Consider the following 21,499-nt stretch of genomic DNA (forward strand, 5'->3'; position numbering starts at 1 on the left):
CTGTAAAGAAAATTTTCCAAACTAAGTTCGACTCAGAAAATAAATTGCAAGAAATAAGGGAAGAGAGGTTCTCCTGAGACTAATGAGCCCATCAGATTGATGGCAGATTGACCGACCAAGTGCAAGTGGCCAGTTGGAGCTGACAGTGGACTTGGTGCCCCTTGGTACAGCAACGGAAGAAACATCGTGTTCTCGTTCTGCAGCCATGCACTGTCTTGGGATCATTCATTTTACCAAGCTTTACAACCGCTTGTACAAAGACAATGATGCCTGTTTCCTGTATCGTTTATTTAAGTAAACAAAAAGGAGACAGCAAGGTACCATCTCCTCCCCGAAGCCAGACTTTAAAATTTTTATGTAAAGAAAGAAAGCAAGAGATCTGTACTCTGCATTGTTCCAGAAGATAAGTTCATAAGATAAATAGTTCTATTTTGAACTCAGTCCAGCTGGGCAAATGGTCCCTTTCCCACTACCCACCCACGTTGTGGAGATCAGATTGTAAATGGATAAAAATGTTTTCAAACAGTTTCTTGAGATAGTCCCACTCTCAATCAGGGGGCCACTGCAGAGTTTCTACGGGAAGGTGATGCTGTGTTTATTCTGGCAAAACAATCACTTCAAAACCCAAATTTCTTTTGGACTAAGTATAAACTCCTTGCAAGCAACAGAAAGTGTGCACATCATCTGAACACAGAAACAAGGTTGCATAGGGATTAAGAGGTGAACTTTGGAGTCCAACAGGCATTGACTCTAATCCTAGACTCCAGCATTTTCCAAATGGTGACTTCCCTAGGCAAGTCTCTTAACTTCTTCATTTGTACAATGGAACTATTTCTAACATCTACCTCCTGGGTTATTTGTGAGTGTTAAACGATATTTCATTTCATTGTTTCATAAATCTATAAAAGGTGTATAGCATAAAGTAAATGCTCAATAAATATTAATGTTTATTAGTAAGTGAAGCCTGTGGCTGGATCCACATGCTACCAACCATCCAAAGAATGCTGAAAAAATGCCAGTAGTCACTGAATAATTAATGTACTTAGCACTAAATATCTGGTCACTCTGAAATAATCTATTTGAATAACGTTCTGAGTTTTCAAGTTTATATCTGATTTAAATGTACAGTCATTCTTTTATTTATCTGTTGATTTACTTGGCAAAGACTTTCTGAGCACACACAATTGCTGACACTATCCTTGAGGATACGGGAGACTTTCCAGTCGACGGGACCTTGGTAAACTCCAATACGAAGACTTGCTTGTGTTGCATGAGGCCCAAACTTGACATTTCTTTATTTTTTTTATTTAATGCTTATTTTTGAGAGAGAGAGAGAGAGAGAGACAGAGCGTGAGCAGAGGAAGGGCAGAGAGAGAGGGGGAGACAGAAAAAAGAACGTAAATATTTTAAGAATTTCAATTCGAGCCTTTGGTTGAAATGACTGTATGCAAACAATACACTGAGCCAATTTTAAAGTTCAGTTTTAAGTTCTGTGAAAACAAGAACATAAACAGCAATTCCTTTTGTACAAGCATGCACCATGAGAAAAGCGCCCCATAGATGTTTTCCGGGAATGAAAGTGTTTTTCTCCTCTATCGATCACTACCACGCAAGGTACTACTCACACAGAAGAGCATGTAGGAGGTTCCAATCGCCTCATAACCCAAGTGGAGAACAGCATTCGTCTTACCAAGAACTAATTTTATGTTCCCTCTGAGCTAATGCTAAAAAAAAAAAAAAAAAAAAAAAAGCAGTCCAAGTCCACTGTGGATTTCTTCATAAATGTCAAGTTTGGGGGCGCCTGGGTGGCTCAGTGGGTTAAGCGTCTGACTTCAGCTCACGTCATGATCTCACAGTTTGTGAGTTCGAGTTCTATGAAAAAAGTTAGCCGTGTCAAATCATGTGTGCATATTGTATATGTGTCAGCAGCTGTGTGTATCTGTGTGGAATGAAGTAAGTTATAAATTCATTCATAATTTCAGGGGCATATTGACCAGGGAGCTCTTAACCTCATTATTTGGCAATTCAGGAAATGGTTCACCAATTAGTTGGTGGGCAGTAATGTCACTCTCTCCAGCGTCTGTCTGCCTCTCCACCGGAGAAATAGTCAGCTATGCTAACAGAACAAGTGTGTATCCTTCACCGTATACCTGCTCCTTGCCCTGGCCTTCTGTTTCTGACGACAGTATCGATTAGCTATTAATTACTTAGGCCTTAAAACCTTACAAATCCCTCTCCTTTGACAACCTCCCATGTGGAAAATTCACTGTCGAGCTCTGCTGATTCTGCCCATTATTGTGTCTTCACGCCTGCACATTGTTTCCTAATATCAGGCCCCTAGCGCCTTTCACCTGGACAATCACAAGGGTTTTCTAACAGGTGTCCCAGTCATAGTCTCCACCTTCTGCATTTTGACTTTCTGCTTGCCTCTCAACACTCTGATGCCAGGCTAATTTGGATAATGCAGAGAGAGCAGACTATGCCATTCTTCTAAAACAAACAAACAAACAAACAAACAAACCACACCGTTCGCATAACACAGTCCCAACTTGACATTGAGGCAATAATCCCACCATAAACCTTCTCCCGTCTTATTTGGACTGCTCTCTGCCTGTCCCATGAGGTCCATAAGTCAGCCACACAGGCTACTCAAAAGCTCTCTGCAGAAGACTCCGACTTTCCTGAGCTATGTTTATTTATGTTTATTATTTATGGCCTTTGGCCTAGAATCACCTCCTCTCCTTTCCTACTTGTAATACTCTCAGTACCCACCTGCCATCAAGCTTTCCCTCCCACCTAGACCAGACTGACTTCATTTTCCCCAGCCTTCCCGAAGCAGTTTGGTATTCCCTCCAGTAAAAAGATTACTGACTTAGGTTGCCCTATGGCTCTCCTGCCCTGGACTATAAGCTCCCGGATAGCAGAGATCATACTTTGTTTACTGGTTTGTATTTTCTCAACTAGAGCATGGAACAAATCCCTGGCAACTGAAAGCAATACAGTAAATATCAGCAGAACTTAAATGTTCATGAAGGCACAGGAATGGCCTGAGTGACTTCTGAAATGTCCATACTGCCATGGCATCTGGCCCAGACTCCAATGGTACCAGGCCTGTGTCTCAAGCCTACCCAAATCTGATTAGTAACACAGCTCTCCTTCAAAACCCAGATGCATTTGAGTCAATGCACGTGGTTAATCATCCTAGAAGCAATAGATACCCATTTTCAAAGCACTTTTCTAAAACTGAACCTAGTGAGAATATGTCATCCCTAACCCAAGAAAATGGGACTTACTCTGAAGTTAGGGATAGACATGTATTCTAATAAATAATAATAAGCAACAGTAGTCCTCACAGCACAACACAGGAGAAGTAGCTCTTGGACTTGAATCCTGGCCTTGCCTCTTTCCTTTGTAGTAGATCCTGAGCAAGTGCTTAACCTCCTGAGTTTTAGTTTCTCCATTAGTAAAATGAAAATACCTGAGATAGGGTCTGTATTATGGGCGGTGCACATTAGACACCAGGTAAGTGCTAATATGCTCCTCTCCTCTTCACTGAGAGTATCATGTGGGTCAACTCAGAATGAAGGAGTCCGGGCTCTGGAGTTAAATCTGGGAACAGTGATTTCCTCTGAACCTCTGCTTCTCTTTCCCCCAAAATGGAGATAGCAAAAACTACTTGTGATAATCTATTTGACAGTCCTCTTGCCCAAACACAGAGACCAAAATCTATGGTTTCAACTGTATCTTGGCAGCACTGATCTGCCCATCCCATGTAGGTCATTTTAAGACCATCACTACATGACTGAGAGACGGCCAATTGGGTCATAAGGTATATCTTGCTCTATGAATATGGAACAAAGAAAAGCTAACTGACCCTTATAGGATGTCACAGATTAGTAGTTTTTAGAAAATTTTACATGTTGCAGGGTGGTTCAAACTCCCAGCACCGTATTGATGCCGAAGCCTAGAAATTACGTGTTGATTGGGAGTGGAGGGGGGTAGGGTGGTCACACAATGTGCACGTTATATTATGGACAAGAAAAGTGACATTTGTCATCAGAGGTGAGGGGGAGACTGCTTTTGTAAAAAGGCATAGTGGGATCCCACACTACTGAGTATCAAGAGGAGCAGCAAAGGAGTGAGCTCGTTCGGGTCCCTTCCCTTGCCTCCCCTGGACAAACAGGCAAGTACGGTGGGCTTCCTCCAAGCCCCTGAATACATGACCCATAGCCTACTAGGGAAGGCTGACGTGAGTGGTATGTACCTGTTTGGGAAAATGGCAGCCCAATTTGCTATCACCCTTGATCTTTGAGCTTCCTCATTCTAAGGCTCCAAAGAATAATATGCATAAAGAATTGTGCAAGATACATGGGGATGTATCAGGACCACAGAAGTTTCAGCATACATTTGGATTTTGAAACAAGGAAATAAATTCTCATCTGAGGCTGAAGTGCCGATTAGCTCTTGTTGAAGTGAGAGATGATTTACTCAGCCCTCCCTAAGGTCCTACTGCGCCATTTGATTTTAGCAACTCTGGTTTTTTATGTTTATGTAACAAAATAGATAAGAGAATGGTGACCAGGATGTGTATCTAGAAGACGTGTTTCCACCCTTCTATACTCACATGGATTTAATGAGTTTCTGGTAGCTGGAAATTGATCAGCAAATAGTAAAATATATATCTAAGGCATACACATCATTCCTCTTGGTACCATCAGATCTCTGTATTTAATGTCCTAGACCTCAAAGAACAGTGCCTGGGGGTGGGGGATGGTGTGGGGAAAGCAATAACACGACCTGTTATCCAAAATGAACACACAAGCACAGATCACTTTCCAAAATGTTCGTGATTTCAGAACATAAATGCAGACACACCCTTAAAAGAAGCATTGGAAAAGAGAAAAACTGGCCAGCTTCCCGAATCACACTGAATCCAATTGGACTGGGTGATGACCCAGATCAAAGGCATGTAGTGATTGGACAGACAGCCGGAAGGAACTGGCATCTTCAGAGCTGCTGGAAATTAGCCAACTCAACCACACCAAGCAAAAGCAAACTGAAAGTAAATATGGGCCAGTAATTGAATACACATGGGGATACTCTTCACAAAATGCAAAGTTTGTATGCTCCCAAAGGAGAAATGTCCAGGTCTTCAACAACAGAAAGCCAACGGCAAAATCAGAATGGCCCCCCCTTTCCAGCCCAGAGACCGAACCTTGGCTTCTATTGAAGGGAAAAGGGCCAAATCTCCTGTCATGGTGTTCACCATTTGCCCTACTCTCCTCCATTTCTGTATCTCCTGCACCTAAATATCTTTCTTTCCAATCTGATTTCTAAATAAAATAAGATTTTTTCAAATTTGGGGAAGTTCTTTCCAGAATAACAAGTTCTGCTCCTTATGATGCCTTTGGTGGAAGTGTTACATGTGGTGCAGTGTGGTTTCAAATCCCCAGGACCAGACTGATGTCGAGGCCTGGAAATTATGTGATTAAGAATTCAGTTCCTCACAGAAGTGATTTTCCAGTATACCATCATTTCCATGGTGCCTTGCCATCCTCTGATAGAGAGCCCTGGTAAGACCGCTGCTCTGACTTTAGGGAGAGGGTCCACACAAGGAACCACATGTCATTTTCACCACGGATTCTTCTCTTCAATTACTCTTTTTACTTGCATATTGCAAGGAAAGAGATTAGTTTACATTCCACCCCCCACACCGCGCACATACTTTCCGAACCCCACACCCGCCTGGAAGTACATAACAAGGTTTACAAATTCTTTTCTGCAGGTTCCTAGCATTTACAGAGGAGTATCAGAAGGGGGGCTTTGGGTAGGGAAAATCTTGAAATCTTGAAAATGAAAGCCTGGATGGGACTATAAAGAGAGTAAAACAAAGGAGGACATTCTTTTCAAACTTGGTTCCCTTTTAAAAAACACGGATTACATTCTCAGAGAGGGAAACTGAACAAAATGCAGCCGCATTTAAGGGATTTCCTCTCTCCAGTTTTTCTCCGGTCCCTTAATTGTGTTTAAGCCTTGTTGAGTACTTTGTTTACGGTCCCTAGTGTGGTGATTTGCATCCCCCTCTCTGGGTTGCTGTTGGCTGGAGCTGGCAGCTGTCTCAGTCCGATTCTGGCTGGGAAAGGTAAGAATCTTTGCCTTGCTTTTTGAAAGATCTGGGAGAGAAATGTTGAATGCCTACGGCGAGGGGGCAGGGGCGGGGGAGTTAGGGGCAGGGGGGCACTGATTTAATTCACACACTGGACGCTTTCTGAAAAGTTTTCCAAACTTTAAAAGAATCTCCTGGAGCCATGTGTTTTCAAAAGAACCAGAAAGATTCCTCCTCTCTTCTGAAAGGCTTGCAGAAAGAAGACTGGTTGCTTTGTGGATAAGATTTTGCATTTGGGGGCAGGTGTCCCTTAAGGAATTCCCAGGGGCGGGGGTTAATATCTTAAATGCACAGAATGGATGAAGGTAAAAATATTCAAAGACATCAGGCATTGATCACTAGGCATTCTCCCTGAATTTCAATTTGAAGAAGTAAAAGTCAATTAAAACTGCGTGTGTCCGTGAGTATAATGTTAGGCGCTTATTCTTTGTATACAACTTCTGTTTTGTCCCAAAGCTTTCTTTGTCTTTGTATTTATCAATACAAATCATCAATTATCTACTTAAGAGTCTGGAAACGCGCATCTGTGTATCTAGGCAGATGTATACTCCTTGTGAAGAATTGGAGGAGAATGAGATGCCTGGAGCCTGGAAAGCCTGAAGAACGCTTTGGTTTATTACAAGTAATGACAGACCTGCCCATGTTCCCAGCGCACAGACATACTTACTGTCCCTTATTATAGATTCAGTCAAGGGCTCACTGTGGAAAAAGGGTGCCCTCTGGTTTCTCTCTGGTGGAGGTTTGATTCATGTACCTTTGATTTTAGTAATAGAGGAATATGATGTTCAACAGGGTAACGTGATCTAAGAGCTTCAGTGGGTTTATTGGATTGTTTTGAGAGATAGACCTTGCTGCTCTTATAAAGGACCCCCCCCCCCCCCGCCAAGCTTCCAATGTATGTAGCCAGTGGCCTTTGTATCACCATTTTCCCAGGGCAGTGTTGACAAGTGCTGAAATGCCCTAATTCTAAGCATCCTTTATCTTCATCACCAAGCCACAGCATTTCTCCTGGATGATGGGTCTGTTTCTTGGACCCCCACATTTTAAAAATGCAAGGATGGAAGCTATGGGGACCTCCAGATACTCGCCATCCTCAGCACTCTGGGCTCCCTTGACCTCAGGGGCTTTTCAACTTTATTTCTTTTGAGATGCAGAATCCCTCTCTCTGGCTCCCATTCTAGAGAAAAGGACTTCTGTTCCCTCTCCCTTTATGACAAAACCATCAAGGGATTTTTACTAGATGCGGGATGCTATCTTAGAACAGAAGTGAGATGCCTGGGAACATCCGAGCCTTGTGCCAACAGTTAAAGAAATCTAACAAGCCAAGAGAAAGAAGGGAACACATCTTTTCAGATAATTGACTTAACACTTATAAATTTACTGTATTAATTAAAAAGAAGTTCTTAAAACTATAGAGACTAAAAAATAGAGGATGGATAACTTTTAGCTACAGAAGTATAGGGATGAACTTATAATAGTGTCCAAATATTATCTCATTTTTCCTCTCAAAAAGACAATCTGGGGCTTTAAAATTTCAAACAGCTTATCTGTAAAAAAAAAAAAAAGTATCAACCTATAAAGCCATTTGAGGAAGAGTGGGATATAGACCTTTAACTTAATTGTTGGGGTGTGTGGTGGGCCAAACCATCTATGCTTGAATGTTTCAAGTACCTTGCTCCTGAAAGTGGGCCAAGAAACAGCAGACTGGCATCAGCCAGGAGCTTGTAACAGACCGACGAAATCAGATTCGACATTTAATAAGCTCTCTACATGATTCATGTGCCCATTAGAGCCTGGGGTTCAAACCAAGGTTTTTTTTTTCCTTCTGTGTGACCTTTGTGAGATTACTTAACCCCTCTGAGCCTCATTTACAAACTGTTTATAAACTCATTTGTAAACTAGTGAGAAGTAATGCATGCACGCTGTGCGTGCCACGTCCATAGTAGGTGGTCTGTAAATGACAGTGGTGATGGTGATGCTGATGGTGATGATAATTTCAGCATTGCCAAAAGTACTCACCTCCTAGCACAAGTAGTAAGTGATCATGTTTAAATCAAGATGACTGGATTCCCCCTCAGCCATAAACATTTACCTCTCACCCTCATTCCTAAGAGAATTAATATCAAACAAGGGGGGTTTTAAGCTTCAGATGGCCCCACACACGTACAAATAAAGAATATTGGGGAAGCAGAAGAAACATGGATTTTTGCTGGCTTACAGGCTGAATTCAGCTGCCCCATGACTTCACAGCTGTTCCTGCCGCCCTAAAGTGTCTGTCCCTTCAGCTCTGTCCCCTCAGCTGGGTCTGCAACGCTGAGTCTGGGATTTTCTTATGAAAATGCCTGATGGGTGGGAGGAAGATCTGGAGGTTGGCTGGGGGAAAAAATGAGTAATGCAAAGCAGTCTACTTAGTAAATGCTGCAAGAGAAATAAAAGTAAAAGCTGGCTTCTGTCTCTGGGGACTCTAGACTGATTCTGACTTATCATGTCCCTGAGCAGAGCTGGGGGAAGCCAAAACTCGAAATCTGCTGGCAAGGAAGAGAACGAAGGAAAAAAAAAAATGACAGGGAGGGGCAATCCAGAGGGGGAGGAAATAAAAAGAGAGAGAGGGAAAGACAAGCGTCATTTAGGAACAGAGGTAGAGCGAAAGAAAGAACTCCAGGATTTGAAACCAGCCCTACAGCACAGTATTTTTATATCTTTTCTTTTCCCCAGTGGAGATTCCTGTCCTGTCATTTTACTGACAGACAAGCCACTACAGGCTCTTTCCCAGAAGTTGACCGAAGAAACTCAAGCACTGCTGTTTCTTCCCTCCCAAGTCCGGTGTGCCGCCTGGTAATGGATTGCTTTTCTCTGAGGTATGTGCCTGTAGTTGGGGACAGATCTTCGTTTGCAGGTTAACTTACGCCTCAGCTTTGGAGTGAAGATTTTTTTTTCTTTCAGACATAATCTCAAATATCCTTCTACTGGCCTCGCCAGTATGTAGGGTGTCACTGGACAGCAAGGATTAATTCAGTGACTAAAAATTACATGCGAATAAGCAGTTCTAAGATTTAGCTTCATTGCACACGGAGTGATAGTTTGACTTCCCAGGGCAGAGAGGAACCTGGGAGGTTTGATTTGGGCTTAAGTTTGTTTTCAGTGGATGCTTAATATGTTCAAAGTGTTAATAATCTCCTTGAAATAGCCTCAAGAATCTTCCTCTGAATTTCTTCGGTAACTGCAATGCTGCTAGCTACATCGCTTCTCGGGGACAAAAGAGGAAGACTTAACATGTCTGAACAGCAGACGAGAGCATTCACCGATTTCTCTTGGGAAGCATTAGAGACAGATGCTTGACTGAGAGTTTCTGATATGTGATGGAGAGTCCTGAAAGTGTTCGGGTTCAGATGTTCAGAAAGGTGCATTGCGACAAGTTTTATACACTAGGGCATGGGGAAATGAAAAAAGTATAAAACTTTCCTGAAAATCAAGCATGCTTATTTTTAAAAATATGTCACAGCCCACGTAGTATTTGAAATTCCTTGTTGAGTTCAAAGGAAAAGTTTGAATCAACAGGTAGTTACTCTAAGAGTTGATCTTATCTTTAAGAAAGTACAAAATTGTATCCTACAACACTGTGGGATTTTTCTTCTTCCTTTTCCCTTCTCAAATGGATTGGAAGATATTGCCACATTTCAGATCACAAATCCTGGCCTTCTTGCTGCTGAATTTTTGCTGACCTGCACCCCCACCGTGGTCCCAGGACACATGGTGCGCTGTTAAATAGGTACAATAAAGACTTGCTGATTGTCAGCTGCCGTAAAAGAACATCCTTCATACACTGGCTGCTGGTCTTGATACTGATTTGGTGGGCAGCGAATGGGTGATAGTTTGGAATGCATGTTATGCCCGGAAACACTGGCAGAGTCTATGTTGCCCTGAGTTTTGGAACAAACTGTGAGGAGTATTGTTTATAGTGTATTCTCCTCATGAAGGAGGCCGTCTTTTGGATTAGGATTGAGGCTTTTCCGTGTGTTTAGAGAAATGAGAAGCAATAGACAAAGCGGAAAGGCTTGTAAAACGTTTGGAGACCGTCAGGGTATATTAAACACTGTAAAGTGCTTCCTGCTTTTTATATCTTCCCTTTCTCTATGGCTATCTGCTTTACCTTGCATTTTGCAAAGAGAATGCAAACAATTAGGAAAAAGAATATGAAAGTTGATTTTCACATGCATCTGTGCCTCCTGGGAAAGAACCCAGAGGTGCCTCCCTAGCTCCTGACTTCTGTTTGCAGGGCTCACTTTGATGCATTTCTCTGTCTCCTCCACAGCTTCCACCCTGGAGAGACCCCCCAGGTCTAGTCTGTGAACCCAGCTAGGAAACGCCGCTAGTAAAAATGACTGAAGAGCCCATAAAGGAGATCCTGGGAACCCCAAAGTCTTCCAAGCCAGTGACAATGGAGAAGAGCCCCAACAGGGAAGTGGTGGTCACCACGGTCCCCTTGGTCAGTGAGATTCAGTTGACGGCTGCTACAGGGGGTGCCGAGCTCTCCTGTTACCGCTGCATCATCCCGTTTGCCGTGGTGGTCCTCATCGCTGGCATAGTGGTCACGGCTGTGGCTTACAGCTTCAATTCCCATGGCTCCATCATCTCTATCTTGGGTCTGGTCCTTCTGTCGTCTGGACTTTTTTTGTTAGCCTCCAGTGCCTTATGCTGGAAGGTGAGGCAGAGGAGCAAGAAAGCCAAGAGACGGGAGAGTCAGACGGCTCTTGTGGCAAATCAGAGAAGCTTATTTGCTTAGGACCAAATGGGACCAAATGGGATACGTGGCCTGAAAGCCTTCCTTTCACTGTGTCATCCAATTCACCCAGAACTAGTGTGGGAGAGAATGAACAGAGCGTTGGAGCAGACCAGAGGAATGGGGGTGAATTGAGGCTGGGAGGGTAGAGGGGGTTCTGTTTTGTGAGGAACCTGCTTGTGTTTTCATTAATGACAAACTTAACTCTAAGGGCTATTTCTAAGACTGAAAACTCAGCTTTTTTCTCTACATTAAACATTTGAGGGTCATGGGAGGTGCACGGCATTAGACAGCACTCATTTCACCTTGGAAAGGAGCCAAGGAAAGATGAGAAAATAATCAGACAGTTCTGGCACACCAGCAACCTGCCTCAAACACACACACACACACACACACACACACTTTTGAGGAGTTGCATCATAAAAATGTACTGCCGAGAGTCTAAATCCCCTCAGACTTTGCATACTTCTATGAAATTCTGTGATAATTTTTTTAAATAAGTACTCTGGCATCTATTTTTTTTGCTTTTAATAACGCATCACTGGTGGTACTTTTTCTTGAAGAATAAACTAATATTTTTTATGTTTTAACATTGGACAGTTTTAGATGATTAATGATGTGTCAGAAATTAAACAAAAAGGTAGAAGGTGTAGCTACTAGATGACATGGGGGGTTAAATTAATATTAAAATAATCCAACCTAGCACTTTTGATGATTTTTATATAAAGTTTAATGTACATTTCATTTAAAATAATAAATACTTATTGCTGCTGAAACTTCTTAAATGGTTGTTTCTATTGTATTTTTATTTTTATTTATTTTATTGTAGTTATCTGATTTTAAGTCGTCCAGCTTCCCCTCCTTGTTCGCAATGTCTTAATCGTAGTTCTCTCAAATGAGCGTGTTGCCACTCCCTAATTTATCTAGAAGATTTTTATTGTATCATTTTTCTCATGACTTCTGAAGAAAAATATTAATGATGTTCATTATATTCTAAGCCATTAACAACTAGGAAATCGATGCCTGGGGTCAGGAATTTTATAACGTGTTATTAAATGTGCGCTACCTACTTATTCAATCAGCTGTTAAATATTTGCTTCATGTATTTTCAAGCACCAACCATACGCCAGGCATTGTATAGATTCTCAGGCTGCTTAACTGAGTGAGCTCTAATATAATCAAATAAGATCACTGCTTGACTTTTGTGAATATTGAGCTATTCTATACCCAGCTAGGACTCTACTTCAGAACTTTAGCCAGAAATATCCTTGGTCCATGTAGTTTAAACCACATGAAACTAGTATGGGAAGATAGTGAGGCATGAAGCCTTTCTTAACCCTGGGAAATACAAAGAAAAACAAAACAAACCTTGTGTAGCACTTTCAAGAGAGGCATTCTCCCAAGGAATTTAATTAAATATGGCAGGAGCCTTCTGGCACTGACTGCTCTCTGGTGCTCAAGTGGTTTTGTTCAGAGGAGAAGCCTTGATGGCCTAGTTTCTCATGGCTTTGAAGGGCAGCTGGTACAAGTTTGGAGTTGTTGATTATAGTAGAGTACAGCACAATTATCTTAAATTCATGCACATCAACACTCCTCTGGGCCAAATGCAAGTATATAGCATCGTGTTGATTTCAGTGAGAGGGAGGGAGCCTGTGCTTTGACATGCCTCTTTCCTGCTCAAAGATATTCAAAGGCTCCCTGTTGCTTGATGAAGAAATTTCTCAGGCAAGTGTTCAAGGTTCTCCACTATCCGATCCAAACAGATGTATCCAGCTTTCACTTCACTCCAACCCAAAAACTCATGAGTTAGCCAGACCAGACTATTCACCATTCTGAATCAGACTTTGGTTTCCTGCCTCCATGTATGTTCACCTTCTGTTTTCCTTCCTCCATAATGTCATCCGTTCCCTCTCTGTCTCGACGTATCCAAATCCTGCTTCTCATTAGAGCCCCAGCCTAAATGCAACCCCTTCCTAAAAAGCTTTCCCTTTTACCTCAAAGTAACTGTTCGTTCTATAGTCTTTACTTATTTATTCTCTGATGGCAACTTTCATTTTCTACCATGTTGATGGCATAAATGTTTTACTCTCTTCCAAATCTCCTTAGAAGGGCATGGTGTCTTTTTTTTTTTTTTTTTTACCCCTCATGTGATGCCTAATACAATGTCTTGCACAGGGTAGGTACTCAATAAATGTTTACTGAATGAACTAAAGAATGAAAAATCAGAAAGTGAGTGGTTTATCTTGAATCAAAGTCCATTTGTTTTAATCTCTTAAAAGAAAATATTTTAGGGGCGCCTGGGTGGGTCAGTCGGTTAAGTGGCCAACTTCGGCTCAGGTCATGATCTCGCGGTCCCTGAGTTTGAGCCCTGCGTCGGGCTCTGTGCTGACAGTTCAGAGCCTGGAGCCTGTTTCAGATTCTGTGTCTCCCTCTCTCTGACCCTCCCCTGTTCATGCTCTGTCTCTCCCTGTCTCAAAAATAAATAAAACGTTAAAAAAAATAAAAAAAAGAAATATTTTAGTTCTCAACTCCCCCCAAATAGGTCATCCTACTCCGCCCTGCCTCTACTGTAAGCAACATATGTAGGTGAGTATTTACTACCCATGTACTTCTCCAGCCACACCTGCCCTTGAGAATGCTTGAAAAGTAAACTCAAGAACGATTTCAGGCCACCAGGGGGCCTCATGCTGCTACCTGAGTCCCAAAGGAAATGTGGAATGATAAATTTAAAAACAGAAATGGAATCATATCTGGACATAGCAATATCTCTCCTAAATGTGAGGAGCTGGAGAAGATTCTCCACTGAGCTCACTACTACTCTCCTCCCTAAGCCACTTCACAATGACTATATCTGGGTTCTCCTAATCAGTATAGGACCCCTATCTGGGAGGCTTCAGTCCCATTAAAGGGTACACACCTCTGCAAAACTGTAGGGCACAAAGATAGTGCTAGCACTGTGAATTTCAACTCCTATGATGAGCCTATTTGAATTGGGGTATCACAGTTACCTTATAACATATCTTTATTGGGCAAAGTGTGTCTTTTCAAACAGTTTTATTATATAGTAATAAGCAGATGTGGAAGCATGATACAAGCATATATGTATTAAAAATATAACTTGGTCCCATCCTGGAGCATCAGGAACCAGCTATATCACCCAGAAGGATACCCTAAATCCCACATATCCTGGGTCACACAGGAGCAACTTCTGACCTCATCATGAGCAGCTGGTCTCTGCCCAGGTGAGAACCATAGCCACCAGATAACTCTGCCCTTCCCACCTCACTGTCTTTGTTAATATGGTGAATCTTGTCTAGAGAAGATGATCAGAGTCATGTGGATCCTGCAGGTGGCTGAAGCCAGAGGATATGCCCAAGGGGCCCAAATCACAAAATCCTCAAACTACATCTTTGTACCGGGGCGCCTGGGTGGCACAGTCGGTTAAGCGTCCGACTTCAGCCAGGTCACGGTCTCGCGGTCCGTGAGTTCGAGCCCCGCGTCAGGCTCTGGGCTGATGGCTCAGAGCCTGGATCCTGTTTCCGATTCTGTGTCTCCCTCTCTCTCTGCCCCTCCCCCGTTCATGCTCTGTCTCTCTCTGTCCCAAAAAATAAATAAACGTTGAAAAAAAAAATTAAACTACATCTTTGTACCATCACCACTCATAAAAAAGTGTGTGTGGGAAAGATCTCCTGGTCTCCTCGGAAGTATTATGATTTTGAACTTAGAAGATCTGATTATAAAGGCGCCTGGGGGGCTCAGTCAGTTAAACGTCTGACTTTGGCTCAGCTCATGATCTCACGGTTCGTGGGTTCAAGCCCTAGGTCAGGCTCAGTGCTGACAGCTCGCAGCCTGGAGCCTGCTTCAAATTCTGTGTTTCCCTCTCTTTGCCCCTCCCCTGCTTGCACTGTGTCTCTGTCAACAATAAATACATGTTTAAAAATTTTTTAAAAAAGATCTGATTATAAATCCTAGTTCTCTTGTTAAACTTGTCAGATGATCTTGGACATTTAAGCCTCATCTTTAAAATAAGGTAAATTTTTAAGAAATGATTTAGATTTTTATAAACAATAAAGTACTACATAATTTTAAAATTGCTATTTATGATAATATCTAATGTTGACTTTAGCTTCTTTCTCTGCGTACTGTCCCAACATATCATTAAGCATGAAGCAGCCTCCTGTTTTGGTTAATTGACTTTAATCAGTCACTTCATTTAACCTTGACATTATCCGCAAAGGCTTTCTAGACCCAAAATAATCTGAGGAAAGTACCTATTCCAAAGATAAATCATAACTTACATTTCCTTATTATTGTTACAATTTTCAGTGCTTTCACATACATTGGAGTCACTGTAGAGGTATATGTGATATGGAAATTCAGTTAGGTGCCCTCAACATAAAAGAGATTAAGAGAGCAAGAAATCCTTCCCCTGCCCCCTTCTCCCACCACTGCCATTCAAGTCAGTCTTGTCTTAGGCTGCCCCACAGAAAGGAAGACCAGAAATCTAACGAGAAACAAAAACAAGTACATTCCTAGTTCCTGGCTTTTGAGCTTCCAAGGGCATCCAGTGATTTAAGGCTTATCTACAGAATTTTCTGTAGGGTGGAAAAGAGTAGTTTGTTTATAGTTGTTTATAGTTGATCTTTACATTACTGCCTGACTTTAGTACTTCATCTTGCATACAACAGTATTCAACGACACCTGATGTTACCCAACATTCTTCATCACACTTGAGGCTAGAAGGGCAAGTGTCCAACTCTTCGGAGGAGCAAACCACGTTCAGAGAAAATAAGTGAAGAGAATAAGTGACTTGTTCAGTCAAGTTCTCACAGTCAGGACTAATATGCTGACCAGATACTGTAATCATCCCAGATTTACACCAAGCCATAACTGATATCATTTTCAAAATGTCTCTCCATGAAAGGAAGACAATAAAGGTGTTCTAACACCAACTTTTGAAAAATTCTTTTTGAAGTATAATATATGTAGATAAAAGTGTACAATTCAATGAGTTTCACAAACCTGTAGAGCTAAAACCCACATGAAGAAACTAAATGCAGCAGCTTCCCAAAGTCCCCCTTGAATCTACTTCCGGTCATTATCTTTCCGGAAGGACAGCATTCTCACTGCTAACCCATAGAGTAGTTTTGCTTATTTTTTAACTTTATATAAATGGAATCATATGGTAGGTACTCTTTGTGCCTGGCCTCTCCTGTGCAATATTATGTTTGTGAGGTACGTCCATATTGTTGCATACAGCTGTCAATGGTTCATTCTCCTTGCACCATCCTTTATTTATCTTTCCTATGGTTGATAAGCATTTGGATAGTTTCTAGTTTCCAAATATTAAAAACAGTTTTTGTGTGGGGTGCCTGGGAGGCTCAGTCGGTTAAGCGTCCAACTTCAGCTCAGGTCATGATCTCGCAGTTTGTGAGTTCAAGCCCTGCATCGGACTCTGTGCTGACAGCTCAGAACCTGAAGCCTGCTTCAGATTCTGTGTCTCCCTCTCTCTCTGCCCCTCCCCCACGTGTGCTCGCTTTCTCTCTCAAAAATAAATAAACATTTAAAAAAGTAGTTCTTGTCATAGCTAGCCTTTCAGATGGCTCCCAATGATCCCTGCTTCCTAGTACTCACACTCCTACATCATCTCAGGGTTGGTTTGTGTGACCAATGAAATACGGCAAAGTGGTGGCATGTCCCTTCCAAGATTAGGTTATAGAGACATTGAAGCTTTTGCCTTGGTGTTTCTCTCTCTTCTCTCTCTCTCTCTCTCTCTCTCTCTCTCTCTCTCTCTCTCTCCCCTCTTGCTCTGGGAGAAACCATCTGCTATGTCCTGAGGAAGCCATGTGGTGAGGAATTGAGTCCTCCAGCTAATAACCAGAGAGGAGCTGAGACCTACCAGCAACTACCTCAGTGAACCTGGAAGTGGATCCTCCCACAGTGTAATCTTCTGATGACTGTATCCCCACCTGACAGCCTCACTGAAAACCTCATGAGGCACCTTCGGCCAAAACCACCCAGCCAGGGCTGATTTATATGAGTTTTGTGGGCTCTAGGCATTATTTTCTTCAATGGTCCCTCTCTTTCACTGGAAGGAAAGAAGGAAGGAAGGAAGGAAGGAAGGAAGGAAGGAAGGAAAAAGAAAAGAGAAAGAAGGAAAGAAAGAGGGAGGGAGGAAGGAAACAGAAAGGAAGGGGAAGGGAAAGGAAAGGAAGGGGAAGGGAAGAAAGGAAGGAAGGAAGGGAGGGCAGGAGAGGGAGGGGAGAGGAGGGTAGGGTAGGGGACTAGGAGGGGATGTATCTCACTTATTGCAAGAAGGAAATTATCCTGACAAGTATTGTGGGCTCTAGGCACTGCAAACAATGGACTTAATGGATGAATTGGAAAAATAGGAGTGGAAAAGTAGGAGTTATATTTGGGATTTGAAGAAGCAAAACAGCAAGATGAAAATTCTCTGGGAAGTGCTCTGGAGACCAGAAGCCAGGCTAAAACCTGAGAGTTTAGCTCACAACGCTAACAACTTTTATGGAGCACTCACTCTGCTCCAAACATTATGCTCTGAGCTTTGCCTGGATGGTCTCATCTGATCCTTACACCAATCCAATGAAGGAGGCACTATTATTATCCCCATTTTATAGATGAGGAAATGGGGTCACCGATTCAGCCATGTAATTGAGATCACACAGCTGGTAGAGTAGGATCTGAGTTCAGATTCTAGAACACACTCACTTACCCACTATGCTGATACTCCCTGGTACACAGTAACATTTCACTACCTGATTCTTGAATAACTGTCCCAAATAGAAGTTAAGCAACACGGCATCGAGAGTCTAAGCTAAAGCTAAAGAGTGAGTCAGTAGTTCTGAGAAACCAGGACTGAAAATGCTGATGATTATCGAATCCTTCACCATCTGAAGCCAGGTCCTCTTAGAATTTTTAGCATATATTTGTAGCATTTTACACCTTTCAAGACACTCCTATTAGTGAACATAAGACTGACTCAGGACCCCAGTCACATCTTCCACCACCAGATCTGGTGCTTTCACTCTCAGCTTCCTTGAGTTTCCTGTGTGGAAAATTCAAGGTTCAGAATTATCAGCCAGCCTCAGCCTGAAATTGGAGGCAGGGTGTGACAGAAGTGCATAGCAGAAAAACTTGACATACTTTAGGGGGAATCAAAGAAGTCTTCCTGCAGGTGATGATAAGAGCAGGACAGGTAGAGGAGTTGGCCAGCTGGTGGGAATAAGTAAGGAGAAGCAATCAGGGATCCTTCCAGAGGGGACACCCAGAGTGAGTGCTTTTTTTTAAATAAAAAATTTTTTTAATGTTTATTTATTTTTGAGAGAGAGACAGAGTGTGAGCAGGGGAGGGGCAGAGAGAGAGGGAGACGCAGAATCTGAAGCAGGCTCCAGGCTCTGAGCTTTCAGCACAGAGCCCAAAGAGGGGCTTGAATCATGAACTGTGAGATCATGACCTGAGTCAAAGTTGGACGCTCAACTGACTGAGCCACCCAGGTGCCCCAGAGTGAGCCCATAAAGGTCATGGGGAGAGCTAGCCCTCAGCATCTCCACCGCACTGGATGGCTGTAAAGCAACAATGAAATAAGTCCGTCAGGGGATTTAACAATTGCAAAATTCTGTCCAAGAAAAGAGGCTCAATGACACCAATATCCATATGGTTCAAACTTATGACTAGAGAATCAAATGTTCGGGCTCTAATTGAGCAGAAACACCTCACTTTAATCTCGGAGCATTATGAGGATTATGAATAAAACATATCGTCATAACTAAGATCTTCCTCCTCCTCCTCATATCAATAATTATCTCCCCAGAAGATGGTGGAACACTGTGGTTAAGGACATGGACTCCACACCCAAAATACCTGGACTTGCAATTCAGCTTTACCACTCCCTTGCTCTGTGTCCTGTACAAGTAAACTTCTCTGTGCCTCAGTTTCCTCATCAACGAAATGGGAATATTAATGGCATATCTCTCTCCTAGGGTTGTAGTAACTATTAACTGCATTAATAGATAAAAAGTGCTTTATGTCAATGACTAGTACTCAATATAGTAAGGAGTACTAGTATCTATCTTAAAGGTAGTTTTAGTGTTTATTTATTTATTTTCAGAGAGAGAGAGAGAGAGAGAGAGAGCACACAAGCAGGGGAGGAGCAGAGGGAGAAGGAGAGACAGAATCCCAAGCATGCTTCATGCTGTCAGCACAGAGCCCAATGAGGGGCTCAAACTCACAAACCATGAGACCATGACTTGAGCTGAAATCAATAATACTGGGCCACCCAGGCACCCCTTGAAGTTAATTTCAAAGCATCGCTGATACATGCTTTGAGAGAGTTTGTATGACAATTAAAGCTACAGAAGTCACAAGCAAATCAGTTTCAATGAGATGTTTGTGGAAAAACAGCAGTTTACCTCATGAGAGAAATTACAAACACTGAGAGAAAATGGGTTGACACAGAAATTTGCATTCAGTCATATCTGGCAGGAACCCACCCCCTCAAAACCCGTGTGCATTTATCAAAATTTTGTTTTCTCAGTCAGAAGTTGTTTACGTTCAGCATGTTCATATCCAAATTTACATTTCTCAAAAAAAACCCTGATGCTATCGAGCTATCTAGCCATCCAAAGGGCCAGTTTGCATTTGGACAGTGCTTTGATGTAGGCATAGCGATTTCACTTTCATTGCCTTGCTAACTCCTTCCTTCCAGAGGCTCTGTGAAATATTATCCTCATTTTTAGATGAGGAAATTGAGGCTTGGTAAGGTTAAATGGTTTGCTTATGATCAAACATTTCATATATGACAGAAATAAGACTCACACCCTAATCCAGGTTTTCTGTCTTCCTGTTCCACCTGGCCACTGTCCCACTAACCTGCTCCCATGGAATGCCCCCCCACCCCCACCCCGGCCAAACAGCCAAGGATGCTTCAACAAGCCTTGATACCTGTTATACCTACAGCTATGCTTTATTGTCCTCTCTGATTGGACATAGACTTTTTTAAAAAAAGTTAAGGTGGTAAGGGTGCCTGGGTGGCTTGGTGGTTAAGCATCTGACTTTGGCTCAGGTCACGATCTCATGGTTTGTGGGTTCGAACCCCACATCAGGGCTGAGCTGTCAGCACTGAGCCTGGAGCCTGCTTTGGATTGTGTGTCTCCCTCTCTCTCTGTCCCTCCCCTGCTTGTGCTTTCTCTCTCTTTCTCTCTCTCTCTCTGTCTCAAAATAAATAAGTAAAATGTAAAAAAAAGTTCAGGTAATGAATTGAAATTTTCATCAACATCTGAAATAAGTATATAGTTTTAAATCATGTAGAAAATATAATTTGATGGGAATGCAAGCTGGTGCAGCCACTCTGGAAAACAGTATGGGGGTTCCTCAAAAAACTAAAAATAGAACTACCATACAACCCAGCAATTGCACTACTAGGCATTTATCCAAGGGATACAGGTGTGCTATTTCAAAGGGACTCATGCACCCCCATGTTTATAGCAGCACTATCAACAAGAGCCAAAATATGGAAAGAGCCCAAATGTCCATCAATGGATGAATGGATAAAGAAGATGTGTATATGTGTATATACATATATATATATGTATATATATATACATATATATATGTATATATATATACACATATATATTTCACTTAGCATAATACACTCCAGGTCCATCCTCGTAGTTGCAAATGGAAAAATTTCATTCTTTTTGATTAACGAGTAATTGGAGTATTGGAGTATTACTCGTTAATCAAAAAGAATGAAATTTTTCCATTTGCAACTACGTGGATGGACCTGGAGGGTATTATGCTAAGTGAAATTAGCCAGAGAAAGACAAAAATCATATGACTTCAGCCATATGAGGACTTTAAGAGACAAAACAGATGAACACTAGGGAAGGGCAACAAAAATAATATAAAAACAAGGAGGGGGGACAAAACAGAAGAGACTCATAAATATGGAGAACAAACTGAGGGTTACTGGAGGGGTTGTGGGAGGGGGGATGGGCTAAATGGGTAAGGGGCACTAAGGAATCTACTGCTGAAATCATTGTTGCACTATATGCTAACTAATTTGGATGTAAATTTAAAAAAATAAAAAAGAAAATTAAAGAAAAAGAAAATATAATTTGATTATACAATGCACTGTTGTCACTACCCAGATCTTGTTGCTTTTGAGGGTTGGTTGGTTGGTTTTTAGATAATAGAAGCTTACATCTTCATAGAGTTTACATCTCAATCAAAAGATGGTCTTTATCAGTGGTTGCCAAATGCCTGTCCAAGCACTGACATCATCAGACTCACATAGAAACTCTATAAAGACAAAGATTCACAGGTGTTGACCTCATCAGACTCACGTAGGAACTCTATAGAGACAGGTTCACAGATGCTGACCTCAGAGACTCTGCCTCAGTAGATTTAAAATGGGACCCAGGATTTGTATTTAAAAACAAAAGAAATCCTCCAAAATGTCCCAGGAAATGAAAATTAATAACCACAATATAATATTTTTTCTCATTAGATTTTTTAATTTCTCAATACAT

General features: G+C 41.9%; 1 protein-coding gene and 1 long non-coding RNA gene across 3 annotated transcripts; both read left to right on the forward strand.

Moving 5' to 3' along the window:
• The first annotated feature begins 1,930 nt into the window (after positions 1-1,930).
• LOC115501709 lies at positions 1,931-20,780 on the forward strand. The gene is made up of 3 exons (XR_003964886.1): positions 1,931-1,941; positions 12,257-12,259; positions 20,687-20,780. It is a non-coding gene; the product is annotated as an uncharacterized LOC115501709 (long non-coding RNA).
• Positions 6,096-11,665, forward strand: TMEM100 (transmembrane protein 100). Of its 2 annotated transcripts, XM_030296868.1 has the most exons (3): positions 6,096-6,142; positions 8,882-9,024; positions 10,479-11,665. In XM_030296868.1, the coding sequence occupies exon 3, from the start codon at positions 10,545-10,547 to the stop codon at positions 10,947-10,949; it is 405 nt and encodes a 134-aa protein (XP_030152728.1). In that variant the 5' UTR covers positions 6,096-6,142; positions 8,882-9,024; positions 10,479-10,544; the 3' UTR covers positions 10,950-11,665. The 2 variants fall into 2 exon arrangements, with proteins under 2 accessions (XP_030152728.1, XP_030152727.1); XM_030296867.1 differs by lacking the exon at positions 6,096-6,142 and having other exon boundaries at positions 8,740-9,024.
• Positions 20,781-21,499: the final 719 nt, after the last annotated feature.

Source organism: Lynx canadensis, chromosome E1, assembly GCF_007474595.2.
Source record: "Lynx canadensis isolate LIC74 chromosome E1, mLynCan4.pri.v2, whole genome shotgun sequence".
Taxonomy (NCBI): Eukaryota; Metazoa; Chordata; class Mammalia; order Carnivora; family Felidae; genus Lynx; species Lynx canadensis.